The 14,237-nt window shown below is 43.2% G+C and overlaps 1 protein-coding gene across 3 annotated transcripts in view; it reads left to right on the top strand.

The window, feature by feature from the left end:
• Window positions 1-12,402, top strand: part of LOC113007943 (interleukin-1 receptor-like 1) — a 31,140-nt gene extending 18,738 nt beyond the window's left edge. For 2 of the 3 annotated variants that reach the window (XM_026145016.1, XM_026145015.1), the window contains 4 exons: window positions 85-222; window positions 8,621-8,782; window positions 8,997-9,142; window positions 11,904-12,402. In XM_026145016.1, coding sequence (XP_026000801.1) covers window positions 85-222; window positions 8,621-8,782; window positions 8,997-9,142; window positions 11,904-12,152 — 695 coding nt within the window. In that variant the 3' untranslated portion in view covers window positions 12,153-12,402. Of the gene's footprint in view, window positions 1-84; window positions 223-8,620; window positions 8,783-8,996; window positions 9,143-9,444; window positions 9,972-11,903 lie in introns of those variants that run through there. The other variant, XM_026145017.1, reaches the window with a different exon arrangement.
• The last annotated feature ends 1,835 nt before the right edge of the window (window positions 12,403-14,237 follow it).

Here is a 14,237-nt window from a genome sequence, read left to right as displayed (position 1 = left end):
TTTTAGCCTTGCTAACAAAAATGTCTGTTGACTTTTAGCAAAGCATGGAAATGTTATTTTACACTATAATTTTGTGTTTCCTAGAATCCATAATTCCACTTGCCATTGGAGGAGTATGCATGTTATTCATTGGTGTTTTTGTCGCTGTTTTGGTCAAATACTTTGCCATTGACTTAGCCCTGTTCTTCAGACCCTACTTCCCACTAAGCAGTAGCAATAAAGGTAAGAGAGTAAATATTTTTCTTGGGGGCTTTATTATCTTAGTTTTGTACCAACAGTAAAGGAATGAAGTACAATGCTAATTAGTCAGTTTCAGAGGATAGACCGAGCCAGTTTAGCTGCTACTCCTGCTCCCTGGCTTCAGTGCTATACTTTAAGGAAAAATGCACCAGTTTAACACATCCAAGACTTAAGAGAGGAAGATGTTGTGGTTATAGACCCTGAAATATTATGTCAAAACAAAAGTTACTTCCTAAAATATTCATCAGCTTGTTTGCTACAAAATAGTGGTATCCAGTGGTTTTCAATATGACAAATTAGAAATATAAGAAAAATGCAAGAGTAACCAAATTGAATAACAAATAAGTAAACCTGAAGTGTTTTGGTTCCTTCTGAAGGTTCAAACAATATATAAAAAATGCTGGTTCACTTTGGCTATGGTGAACAAGTAAGCCAAATGCCTTTTGGAGAAAGCTTTTGAGATGGCATGACATAGACTCTATTAATCCCACTATTCTGCCCTCACTAGGGTGTAAAGCTGGTTTCTAGCTTGGCAGATAGCTAACAGGTCCACAATAAACATCCAGGAGTCAGCGGATACGTTTTAGATGTTTACTGTTGAAGCACTGTAAAACTGGTACAGAAACAAAAATAAAATATTACATTTCTGCTGTAATTGAATTTTCTTTACAACATCAAACATTAAGCCATGCACTACAATGTATATAACACATAAACACAAACTTATCCAAACCCTCTCTCACCCGTTATCAGGCTCACGCATTTAGCGGTTAGCTTAATGCTAACATTACATGGGAAATCCCATAGACGGGCTAACGTGTTAGCATCGCGGCCGTTTTTCCTCACAAAAGAAAGTTTTCCACACAAATCTCTAAACTGCTACGCATAACTATCGCGGGAAAGCTTACAAAACAGATAGCAACTACTTACAGGCATGTGCTCTCTCAGGCTGAGCAAGAAAAAGTGAGCAAAAAGTGGAATAGACGACAGTTTGTCTAAAGGACTGTTTTTCCCTGGTGAGGTACTACGGCAAGTCTGCTGGTACAAAAAACACACACCCAAATGATCATGCCTGCCTTAAAGGGGCAGCACACTCCCCGCCTGGTATAGAGTACTATACCACTATGTCCCTCTGAGTAACAACACAACTTCAGTGGCGGGTCTCGAATACACCCTGGGGGTGCCTCCTTGAACAACTCTCACCTCCACTTTCCGGACCCTGCTGTCTCGACCCGGAAAGGTATTTACCACAAGCCCTGTGGGCCATTGATTTCGTTTAGCCTCCTTGTCCTTTAGGAGCACAACATCTCCAACTTGCAGGTTGGCTTGTTCTGCTTGCCATTTCCTTCTTGGCTGGAGTGTCGTTAGGTACTCTTGACGCCATCTTTTCCAGAATGAATCCGCAAGACTTTGAACTTGCTTCCACTGCCTTCGGTAAAGATCCCTGAGGTCGATGTCTTCCAAGGGAGCAGACACGGAGTCCACCTTTTGTGTTAAAAGCATAGCAGGGGTGAGTATGGTCGGCATGTCTGGATCTGACGACACAGGGACTATTGGCCGGGCATTCATGATGGCTGCGACCTCTGCCATCAACGTGGTGAGCACTTCGTGTGAAAGATTAGGGGAATGCATCTTGAGTAAGATGCTATCCAAAATGCGGCGAGCCATCCCTATCATTCTTTCCCATGCTCCCCCCATGTGGGAGGAGTGTGGAAGATTGAAGTCCCACGTGCAGCCTTGGTCTCTGAGGTAAGAATGAAGTGTTGCATCTTCTGGGGTTATACCAAGTTCTTTACATGCACCGACAAAGTTTGTGCCTCGGTCTGAACGAAAGAGCTTTGCTGGACCTCTGATGGCAGTGAATCGCCTAAGCGCATTTATGAAGCTTGACGTAGACAGAGATTCTATCACCTCCAGGTGAACTGCCCTTGTTACTAAACAAGTAAACATAACAGCCCAGCGCTTACTCTCTGCAAGGCCTCCCCTCGTGCGACGGGCACAAACCGTCCATGGTCCAAAAACATCTAATCCAACTTGGGTGAAAGGAGGAGATTGGGTCAACCGATCAGCAGGTAAGTTGGACATTTTTTGTTTTTCCAGACTTCCTCTCAACCGCCTACAGACGACACACTTGTGTATGATACTTGATACAAGTCTTTTTCCTCCCAGAATCCACAGTCCAGCGGATCTGATGGCCCCTTCCGTGAAGTGCCTACCTTGGTGTACTACTTGCTCATGAGGTAGCAACAAGGTAGCAATGTTGTTGCTTTTGGGAATGATTATGGGATGTTTCTCTTCCCATGAGATTGCGGATAATGACGTGCGGCCACCAACTCTCAGTACACCATCTGAATCCAAGAAAGGGTCAAGTTTCCTGAGAGGACTGCGTTTTGAGACAAGTTCTCCTTTGAACAGGCTCTTGAGTTCTTCTTTGAAGGCCTCGTGCTGTACAGTCTGTACAATTACTGTTCTTGCCTGTATATGCTCATCTACCTTTGTCAAATCTCCCTCCAGGATCTTAGCACAGGATCTGCCTTTCTGGATGAGCTTTGCTATGCCACATACAAGTGTCTTCCAGCTGGAAAAGCGCTCGAACCTGTGTGAACCAAGCTGTCTTTCAGAAGCTCCTGTCGCAAAGGCTGCTATTAGTGGACGCACGTCTGCATCCCCGTCTGGTTCAACGAGCTCAAAGAACTCTGGTGGGGTAAGTGCAACTCGCTCGTCGTTTTCAAGAAATGATGGCCCAGAAAACCAGTTTGTATCTCTCAACAGTGCAGCTGGAACTGGTCTGGTACCATGGTCAGCAGGATTGTGTTCTGAACTGACAAAGTGCCACTGTTCAGGCTGTGAAGACTTCCGGATGCGTGCTACTCTGTTAGCAACATACACATAAAACCTCCGGTTGGCGTTGTAGATGTAGCCCAGCACAACTCTGGAGTCGGTGTAAAACCTCACTGTGTGGATTTCGACATCTAGCTCATCCCTCAAGATATCAGCCAGCTCAACTGCTAGTACAGCCGCACAAAGCTCTAGACGGGGCACAGTATGGGAATGCCGGGGTGCTAATTTAGATTTCCCCATGCAGAATCCTACAAGACAGTGTCCTTCATCATCAACTGCCCTGAGGTAGGCAACTGCAGAGATGGCCATGGTGGACGCGTCGCAAAAGACACATAACTCCCTGTGCCGTGTGGAAAGCAGAGAAACAGGTAGGTATGGCCTTGGTATGTGAAATTGCTCGAGTGCCTTCAATGAGTCTCTCCAAGACTTCCACTGTGCCACTTTTTCAGCAGGTATTGGGGTGTCCCAATCGCAATGCTCAGCGCATAACTCTCTGACTATAGCCTTGCCCTGGACTACTATAGGACCTGCAAACCCCAACGGGTCGAATATGCTGTTAACTGTGGAGAGAATACCTCTACGGGTAAAGGGCTTCTCCTCCTGGGAGACAAGAAAGGTAAAGCTGTCGGTTTGAAGGTGCCAGTTGAGACCTAAGCTTCTCTGCATAGGTAACGGATCCACACCTAGCTCTAGGTCTTTCAGCTCTTTAGCACGTTCCTCAGGCGGAAACGCCTCCACTACTACGTCGTGGTTGGAGGCTATCTTATGTAGCCGTATGTTGGAATCAGCCAACATCTCCTTGGTTTCCTTCAGCACTTGGATGGCATTGTCATCGGTGGGGAAGGAAGCAAGACCATCGTCCACGTAGAAGTTCTTTAGAACAAACTGCTTTGCTTCTGCACTCTGGTCTTCCTGTCCTTGCAAAGCTGCTCTTCTCAAGCCGTATATGGCAACAGCAGGAGAGGGGCTGTTGCCGAATACGTGTACGGTCATCCTATACTCTGTGATGCGCTTGGTGGGGTCATTGTCCTCGAACCAGAGGAAACGTAGGAAGTCTCGGTGATCGTGGCGAACTTTGAAGCAATAGAACATTTGTTCTATGTCTGCTGCCACCGCTACAGGTTCCTTGCGGAAGCGGATGAGCACTCCTAAAAGTGAATTATTCAAGTCAGGGCCACTCAGCAGGATGTCATTCAGTGAGACACCATCCTGCTTAGCGCTGGAGTCGAACACTGCCCGTACCTGACCTGGTTTTCGCGGATGATACACTCCGAAGATTGGTAAATACCAGCACTCCTGTTCACCAGTGGGTGGTGGTACTGGTTCAGCATGACCTGCCTCAAAGATCTTCTGCATGAAGGCAATCATTTGTTCTTTCATATCTGGCTTCTTCTCCAGCATGTGCCGTAATGTCAAAAGACGCTTGACTGCTTGGGCTCGGTTGTTAGGGAGTTTGTGCCTTGGTTGCCTGAAGGGTAGTGGTGCCACCCAACTATTCGAGTCATCTATGAAGACCTCGTTGTCCATTATTTCTAGAAAGAGTTTGTCTTCCACAGACATAGCAGGTTTGTTGTCGTGTGGCGTTTGCCGGAAGACCCCTTCACCAAGGCCATCTTTCCCATCAAACAGGATTTCGGATGCGTTAGCTCCTAGAAACTGATGATGCTGCTCTGGAGTGTCAAGCTTCTCTTTGATGTAGAAACTGTTAGTGCAAGGGTCGAACAGAGAGGTACGACCGTTACTCAGCACGTTGCACCGATAGACGTTTACAAACTCTGGTTTGTGAGCTCTTCCGAGACAAACCTCTCCCACAATCACCCATCCCAAGTCGAGACGCTGGGCGTAGGGGGCATCGTGGGGCCCATTGCATTGCTCTCGAACCTTGTGTGCCTGTGGTACATCTCGACCGAGCAAGATCAGGATGCTTGCTGATGGATCTATAGCCGGGATTTTATCCACAACCCGCTTGAAATGTGGATAATGTCTGGCGATCTCAGGTGTGGGGATTTCAGACTTATCATCAGGAAGCATGTCACATTCGATTAAGGTGGGGAGTGGAATGTGAGTCTTACCATCTAATGACTCCATGATGAAATTGTTAGCTCGGCGCCCTGTTGTTTCCATAACTCCTGAGCAGGTCTTCAAGGTGTATGCTGCCACGCCCTCTGTAACTCCAAAAAGCTCAAAAAACTCTGTTCTTGCCAAAGACTTATTGCTTTGCTCGTCGAGAACAACGTACGCCTTAACAGCTTTCTCCCTCTGGCCAGCTGGATAAACTCTGACAAGACAGATTTTGGAGCACGACTTTGCTCTGACGGTAGTCCCACAAATGTCTGTGCATTTTGCTGTGACAGCTTGAGGAGCTTCTTCTCCTTGCTCCCCGCCTTGCTCTCTTGCGGTTACAGGAGTCTCTGATATCCGGGGGGCCGGCCCTGGGTGTAGCGCAGTAGGGTGGTTCTCACTCTTGCACTCTCTGCACTGAACGTTTTTGTGGCAGTCTTTTGCTAGATGAGTGAACGAAGCACAACACTTAAAGCAAATATTATTTTCTCTAAGATAAGCTTTCCTTTCATCCAAAGATTTACTCCTAAACCCACGACAGTTTCTGAGGGGGTGTGGTTTGTTATGGAGTGGGCATTGTTCATCTGGTTCGGCCCTCCTCTTCCCTGAGGGGCTGGCTTGCATGTTTTTAGAGTTTGAGGAGACTTCTGTCTTTTTGACAGAAATGGGTATTTTCATGTTTGATTTGAAGGGGTGTTCTGGCTTCCCCGTCCTCCAACCACTTGTAAGAAGGGCAAAGCTTGGATCATTGAGCGTTTTGGCTTGATCACAAACAAACTTTGCGAAGAAGGAGAACGGTGGGTAAGACGCTTGATGATTTTCTTTGTAACGAGATGCTAAAGAGACCCACTTGTCATGCAGGGAGTATGGCAACTTTTGGATGATTGGAGTGATGTCCCGAGATGTGTCCAGGTAACTGAGGCCTGGTAGGAACCCATTGGCTCTGGCGGCTTCAAGCTCCAAGAGAATGTCTCCCAGCTCTCTCAGCTTTTGATTTTCTCGATTTGAGATTCTTGGAAAATCATCCAGTTTCTTTAGGAGAGCTTCTTCAATTGCTTCTGGCGATCCATAGCAGTCTTCCAACCTTTGCCATACCATTCTTACACCTGCAGCTGCATCGTGTATGTGGACTGCTCGTATCCTCTTAGCATGCTCTGATGACTTTGGTCCCAGCCATTTACATAGCAGATCAAGCTCCTCTCTTGACGTCAGTTTTAAGTCCTCTGTAGAACTGTGGAAAGATTGCTTCCAGGCCCAATAATTTTCTGGCTGATCGTCGAACCTTAACAGCCCAGAGCTTATCATCTCTCGCCGTATTAGATACTTGGCCAAGTCTGTGGTCGATGATGAAGTGGGCTCGTCAGTCCTGGCAGCACCTGTATGAGACTGAGGCGGTTGGTAGCTACTGCTGTATTGTCTCATATCATGTGACTGTGTCTGGTGTCTGTAGGTATCCCTGGATGGATTTAAGCTGTGTGAATGTTCTTGCTTGAACGGGGCTGTCCTGCAGGGGCTTTGAGTACGAGGGTAAAAGGGAGTGGCATCTTGACTCAATTTGGATGTTCTCTGAACAGGCAAGTCGTATTTGCTGATCTCATCACTGTCGACTGGTAGTTGGTGCATCAGAGTTGGTATGAGTTCTGGTAGCTGTGAGTTTTGGTGAGGTTCAGGACTTGGATTACGCTCAACGTATTCATTTTTTAGGCTAACCCGATCTAACTCCCCAAATTCGTTTTCAACGGCTGCTTCAAGAACATTCGCTTCAGCAATGGCAGCTGCAGCCGCGCTCTCAAGCCTCAAGGTATGCAAACTGGCTTGCAGCTCTGCTTTCTTCCTAGCAGCCTCAGCTGCTGCTTTTTGTTGATCTTCCTCAATATATGCTTGTGCTTTTAACATATCTGCCTCTTTTTGTGCAAATAGTGCTTGAGCACGTGCAGCCTCTGCTTTTGCCCGTGCTCTGGCTGCAATGGCACTGGCTGAAGAGCGCTGACTGGCACGTGAGGTGTTGGAGCATATTGACCGCGTCTCAAGCGTGTCGTCGTTACTATCCATTGTAGCTTAGAAGAAACAGAAGAAACTGTGTTCCACGCAGATCCACTTTTCTGTAGGTAGCCGTGTTGGGACGATGCCTTTTTACTATTGTGCCCTCACTAGGGTGTAAAGCTGGTTTCTAGCTTGGCAGATAGCTAACAGGTCCACAATAAACATCCAGGAGTCAGCGGATACGTTTTAGATGTTTACTGTTGAAGCACTGTAAAACTGGTACAGAAACAAAAATAAAATATTACATTTCTGCTGTAATTGAATTTTCTTTACAACATCAAACATTAAGCCATGCACTACAATGTATATAACACATAAACACAAACTTATCCAAACCCTCTCTCACCCGTTATCAGGCTCACGCATTTAGCGGTTAGCTTAATGCTAACATTACATGGGAAATCCCATAGACGGGCTAACGTGTTAGCATCGCGGCCGTTTTTCCTCACAAAAGAAAGTTTTCCACACAAATCTCTAAACTGCTACGCATAACTATCGCGGGAAAGCTTACAAAACAGATAGCAACTACTTACAGGCATGTGCTCTCTCAGGCTGAGCAAGAAAAAGTGAGCAAAAAGTGGAATAGACGACAGTTTGTCTAAAGGACTGTTTTTCCCTGGTGAGGTACTACGGCAAGTCTGCTGGTACAAAAAACACACACCCAAATGATCATGCCTGCCTTAAAGGGGCAGCACACCCACACTGTGGCAATTCACATATTACAGCAACACAGGGGTCCATAAAGTGCAGTTGGAGCGATAATATATACCCAGTTTTCAGCAGCCATTTATCATGTGTGCATATTCCACAGTCTCAAAACTGGTTTTGGAAAGGTTAAACCAGGCGAATATTAAGTTTCTACATTGGCCTTCCCAAAGCCTGACCTCAACCATATTGAAAATTTGTGAGTGACGCCCAAAAGCGAGATGATATCACAAATTTAAACCTACCAGTTCTGCCAAGTAGGGTGGTCAAACATCCGTCCAGAATTGAGTCAGAAACTTTTTGGGGGCTGCTAAAAGCATCTGGTCAAGGGGCATCTTACCAAATATTAGTGGTAGTATTATTATCATATATTTGAGCCTGTATGCATAATCTTGACTCTGCATTTGTGGGATGAATTGAAACCTGTCCTCCCAATTGTTGTTTGGGTTTTTTTTTTGTATGTTTCAACTCATTAAAGATGTATGCTGTACAATTGTTCCACCCTGGAAAAAGAAAGGTTCAAAGAAGTTAAAAATTACACATTCATGTCAATGATGAGTGTTTGTAACTTCTGACCACAACTGTTCAAACACAAATGACTTATTGTGGTGACAGGGTCACTTTACATCACAATGAGCCGATAAGGAAGAAACATTAATAAAAAAACTGAGAAAACCTTGTCAAAGAAAGTACACATAAATTTCCACTGATTTGTTTGTTTGTTTCCCAGACACAAGTTTATATGACGCCTATGTGGTCTACCAGACACCAATGGACAAGATCACTGAGGACACACTCTCTCAGTTTATCACACAGACTTTGCCCTCTGTCCTCGAAGATAAGTGCGGATATCGGCTCTTTATCCACGGGAGGGATGACATACCAGGGGAAGGTCAGTGTTTTATGTGCTTTAATTGTAATTTTGGACATCAACAACCAATATATTTTGTATTTGTGATTCAGGTATTTTATTGTCTGCAGTGTTCTTTGTAGCCCAGCTTAAGTGTTAAAGGGATACCAGTGTTGTGCTGCCCAATTTAAAGAGCCATCATGTACCTGGTTTTTTTTGTTGTTGTTGTTTTTTTCTTTTTGTTGTACCACAACAGATCGTCTGGAGTTGGTGGAGAAATGCATGAATCAGAGCAGGAGGCTCATGGTCATTCTCACACCAGATCTGGGATCAGGCTCCATGACGACAGAGCGATGGCCTGCCTCACCCCAAACCTCAGTGATGGGAGGGTTTGACTGGCAGGTGAGAACTGAGACAGGGACTGCCTGGGAGTATGCTCATTGGCCTAATGACCTGTGATTGACAAATCATTATTCAAGGACTTGTAAAGCACCCAAAGTGCTCATCCAAAGGCTTTAAAATTGGACTTCACAAACCAGTGAGTGGGGTCGAGGTAGCTATGTTCATCTTTTATGCTGTCACAATCCACACATCAGAATTCTCTGGCTCACAGAAACCTGGCAGGTTTGCATGCTAAGAGACTCACATAAATACGCTTATCCAGCGTTTCCCACTTTCTCTGTCTGTCTTTCTCTGCTTTGCAGGCAACGTGAGCAGGGGCCTTTGTAGCATCTTTTTTAAATGGGGGTGGGAGTTGTGGAACCAAGAACAAGGCACACAAGGAGGTCCACAAGAAATTGTAGGGCCTTGCAATATAAAGTGCGTTGAGGCAAGTGTTGTTGTGATTTAACGCTATATAAATAAAATGCAATTTAATTTCACTGAAACTGGAATATTTAGTTAGAGATCAATTCAGTGCAGAATAATTTGCTGTAGAAAGCATTAGACATGGAGTGAGGACCCTGCCAACTGCTTGGCTTTCCTCCTCCTGGCTTTGTAGGAGGCGAACAGGGCAGGAGGCAGGTCCTGAGAGGAAGTACACTTGTTGCCACTGGATAATGGTTTAAGAGGCTTGGTGCTAACATCCTCTCTATTTTCTCCACAGTAGGCAAATTTGTTTTGCTTAATTATCTTTCTTTAAAATATGACTGATTTAGCCACTTCACACTTCTTTTCAATTTCATTTAATTACATACATTTTTGTTCCTTTTATATTTGTCTGTTTGAAATTTTGAGCTGGCTAATGACAAAAGTTTTCAGAATCCTGTGCAGCCCTGTGTCCCATTTCAGATTTATTACATGAAAAGTTGTGTTGCACAAGTATAATTTTGTGTTGGATAACTGTTTTGCAGTGTGGAAAAAAGTATTGAAAAGTTATACTTCTACTTAATTAGCTTAATGGTGCACAGGGTGTATAATCAATATAACTGCACAATATATTTTAAATACTTATAGTATATACCTATTGTGTGGAATTACACTTCAGATTCTTTTATCATTTTAAAAAATACCTACAAGTGGAATCCAAACTGTAATATTTGCATCCAAAATATAGTGGAGTAGAAGCAGAATATGGTACAGCACTTGAATAAAGTGCAAGTAAAGTAGTCAAGTAAATATAAGTTATATTCCTGTACTCTAATTTATTGGTATTGCATGATGTAAGATACTGGTACTCTAGTACAATACCGTCGGTGGGAAAAGTACAATACTTTTACAGCAAATCTAAGGAAACAAGTGCACATAGGGGGAAAAAAATCCTTGTGGAGAAATGTAGCATAACGTCCACACACTGTTACCATTACATTTTTATTCAATTACAACTTTTTGGTCCTTGCAAACTTTGTCAGATACAGAGATAAAGTGTCCATGCAAACATTTGCATCTATGCATGCATTCAGTAAGGTTCGGCCAATTAAGGATGCCTGGCTATTAGACATGTCACACAGACTGAAATATTGGAAATAAATAAACATAATGGTAAATGGGACAATGTGTGGCTGTTATACTATATTTCTCCACAAAGACACTATTTGAAGAAACAGACATTTGACATTTGGGGACCACGGCCATGTGCTACAAGTTCAATACATCCACTCCATATGGCTTTATACACGATGACCATCAACTTTATTTTGGTGTAAGTAAGCAAACAAGCAGTAATAGCAGTTACACATAGTTGAATAGTTGGTGCACAATTGAATATTTTGAATTTCATTTTGAATTTTTCCTTTCAGTTCCATTAATTTATGGTTAGTTTTTACTAATTTAATTGTTGGTTTGAACCTTTTTATTAACATAATGTGGGTGACATGTTAAGAAGTTTAGAAAAGGCATTGCAGTTATCAGGCGTCACTTACCTTGACACTAGCAAAGGTAAGTGACATATCATATCTTAATTTATTCATGTAAATAGGGAGGCTTCTTCACACACTAAGGTTAATTATGGAGTTACACAGGGTTCTGTACTAGGACCATTTCTATTTACATTATACATGCTTCCCTTAGGCAGCATTATTAGAAAGCATAGCATACGTTTTCCTTATTATGCAGACGATACCCAGCTTTATGTATCCATGAAGCTCGATCACATACACAAATTAGTTAACCTGCAGGTTTAATTGAGATTATTTTACTGAGCCATAAAAATATAAGAAAAACAATTTTGTCCATATAACTACCCCTTTTTCACTCTCTGTGTGTTCATACACTGCTCTGCATTTAATCATCAGTTCTTATTAATCTGGCTCTTGTCACACCGTGTTTTTTCTCCTATCTCCCCTAACCCCCAAATGGCTGCGCTTCCTTAATCCTGGTTCTGCTAGCAGTTTCTTCCTGCTAAAAAGAAGTTTTTCCTTCCCACTATCACAAAATCCTTGCTCATAGGAAATTTTCTGATTGTTGTGGTTTTCTCTCTATTGTCATAGGATCTTTACCTTAGAATATAAAGCGCCTTGAGGCATCTGTTGCTGTGTTAATAAGGAATAGATTGAGTGTTGTGAAAACAAATGATTCTACTTATATGTGTATTATGGCATCATATTTTTATACTTAAGTTTATTCTATTTTTTCAATGTGTAGCACTACTAGATAGCATTTATGTAAATAAAAATACTAAGTGTACAGTGAAAGGGTGACTAAAGTGTTGTTGATGATTTACCAGGTGGGGCTCCACCATGCATTGGTCCAGAGGGAACTGAGTGTGATTTTGATCCAGCTAGGAGACACGGGGCAACAGCAATACACACACCTCCCCCCAGGCTTGCAGCACCTGATTCGTAAGAGTGCCCCTTTGAAGTGGCCAGAGGGCTCTGGAGGCGCTGCAGCATGGAACTCTCGCTTCTGGAAGAGAGTGAGATACCTGATGCCTGCCACACCTGTCAAAAAATGTGCACAGTCTACTATTATCTAATACATCTTTCAACACGTTTTGTTTAATGTTTTGTACATATATTGGGAAATGTAAGAAAAGGATGATCAGGATTTATCTTTTATAAATCCCAAGAAGCCATTTGTCATGGTCCGGAGTCTGTGAATCCGTGTTTATGTTTTGGTTTATTATTATTCTGTGGTTTTGTTTATTCTGGGTTTCTTGTACTCTCCCTTTTCACGTTTCATGTTCCTATGTTCTGTGTCCCTCAGTCTGTGTTAAGTTTGTGTGTTGTGTCATTACGTGTATGTGTTTCCTGTTTTATTGTGAAGGTCTGCGTCTTATGTGAGTGTTTTCAGTTTGCCTCCCTGGTCTCGTCACGTTAATCACTCCCAGCTGTGTCCCCCACCTGTGTGTAATGTCCCTGTGTTTCTCTGAGTGTATTTTAGTCGTGTCTTCTGTCGTAGTAGTTGCTGGTTCGTCTGTGTTGTTCCCCTCCACTTTCCTGTGCATTTTCCCCGCATCTCTGTTTCACGTCTCAAGGTTTCAGGTTTGTTTTTGCTTAGCTTTTCCCAGTTTAGTTTACTCTTAGGTTTTGGTTTTCGTCCACCTCGCCCCTGTTTGTTTCACCTTTTTGTTAATAAAGCTCACTCACAACTTAAGCAGTCTGCATCTTGGGTCCGTTAATAATTCACACACGGCTTGCCCCGGCATTACTCGAAGCTTTTCAACGCAGTCCTCTCTGGTGACATCTGGTGGCCAAAAATATGAAGAGCTTTACCCTGTGTTCACTTTTAAGAACACTGGGTAAAGAGATGGGGGGAGGGGACAATAGAATCATAAAAGGTGACTGCTGCATGCAAACCACAGAAGTCACGTAAGTCACATTGTGACTACGTTGCTGTTGCTAAATGTTTAATATTAGTGAACTTTTTCAAAACCACATATAATTTCATTAATAATGTTTATGTCAGGCTGGTGTTCATCGGCGTAACTTTGTGCTGAACATCGGGGGGTCAAGATCTCTGTCTAAATAAATAAATCTGGGTGAATTCCCAGATGATTAAACATGCAACTATTTTGTTGGTAAAACCTGAAGTGAGTAAAGAAAATTAACAAGATAATGCACGATAATAAATAATCTTATTAGGGGGGATTATATTGGTTGGGTCTGATTATTGGGGGGGGGGGGGGTCATAACGCCCCTAACCCCCCTAGAAATTACGCCTCTGCTGGTGTTGCATATTCTTAGTTTGTTGGTCTTTTCTTTCTTCCAAGGTTTTATTTTCTGCTTCTATTCCATTGTCTGCTCTTCTCCTCTAGTTGAAGCTTCTGTTCTTCAGTTTGTTTAATTTTGTTCTGTAAATGTTTCAAATGTTTCTCTGGTCGAACATTTGAAGTCTGAGAAAACAACTGCTGCGAACAAACCGACTAAAAATTGCTGCTTGATCTAAGATTCTAAAGGCGTCACTCACTAAGCCAATGCGATTGTCGATTGACATTTTTGAATGGGAATATTTGTTTTAGCCGGTTTTCAAATTTTTTTTTTTTTTTTTTTTTTTACAACTTTATTTATAGTTTTCCAACAAAACAGTCCAGAATTTCTTACAAAAGTTGCGAACCCTACCCCCCACCCCCATCCAGGTGGCATCCCCACAACCAGGAAGCACAATACACACAACACAAAAAAAAAAAAAAAAAAAAGGGGAGAAACACTCAAACCAATCTGTGACAGTCATTATAGCACCAACAGCCGGACCCCGGCACATGAGAGAAGAAACAAAGAAGAAAAAGGGAATAAAGAAATCCCAACAGTCAAAGTACGGGCATTGAGGAGACTATGGACAGCAGTCCGAGAAGAGAGCAAGAGCATAAATTACCAACAAGTAAAGAACAATAAATCAGGCAAAAGACAGACTCTTGACATGAGTTATGAACCGTGACCAGGTTTTGTCATATTTACTCTCCAAGCCGCGCACGGTATACCTAATTTTTTCCAGAGCTAATCCCAACATCACCTCTCTAATCCAATGGACGTAGGAAGGAGGGTTCGACGCCTTCCAGCTCAGCAGTATCAGACGGCGGGCATGCAACGAGGCAAAGGCTATTGCGTTTTCGTGGAGGGGA

The sequence above is a fragment of the Astatotilapia calliptera genome, chromosome 16 (assembly GCF_900246225.1).
Source record: "Astatotilapia calliptera chromosome 16, fAstCal1.2, whole genome shotgun sequence".
Lineage (NCBI taxonomy): Eukaryota > Metazoa > Chordata > Actinopteri > Cichliformes > Cichlidae > Astatotilapia > Astatotilapia calliptera.
The sequence above is the reverse complement of the archived record's forward strand: the minus strand, read 5'-3'. Positions and strand labels throughout refer to the sequence as shown.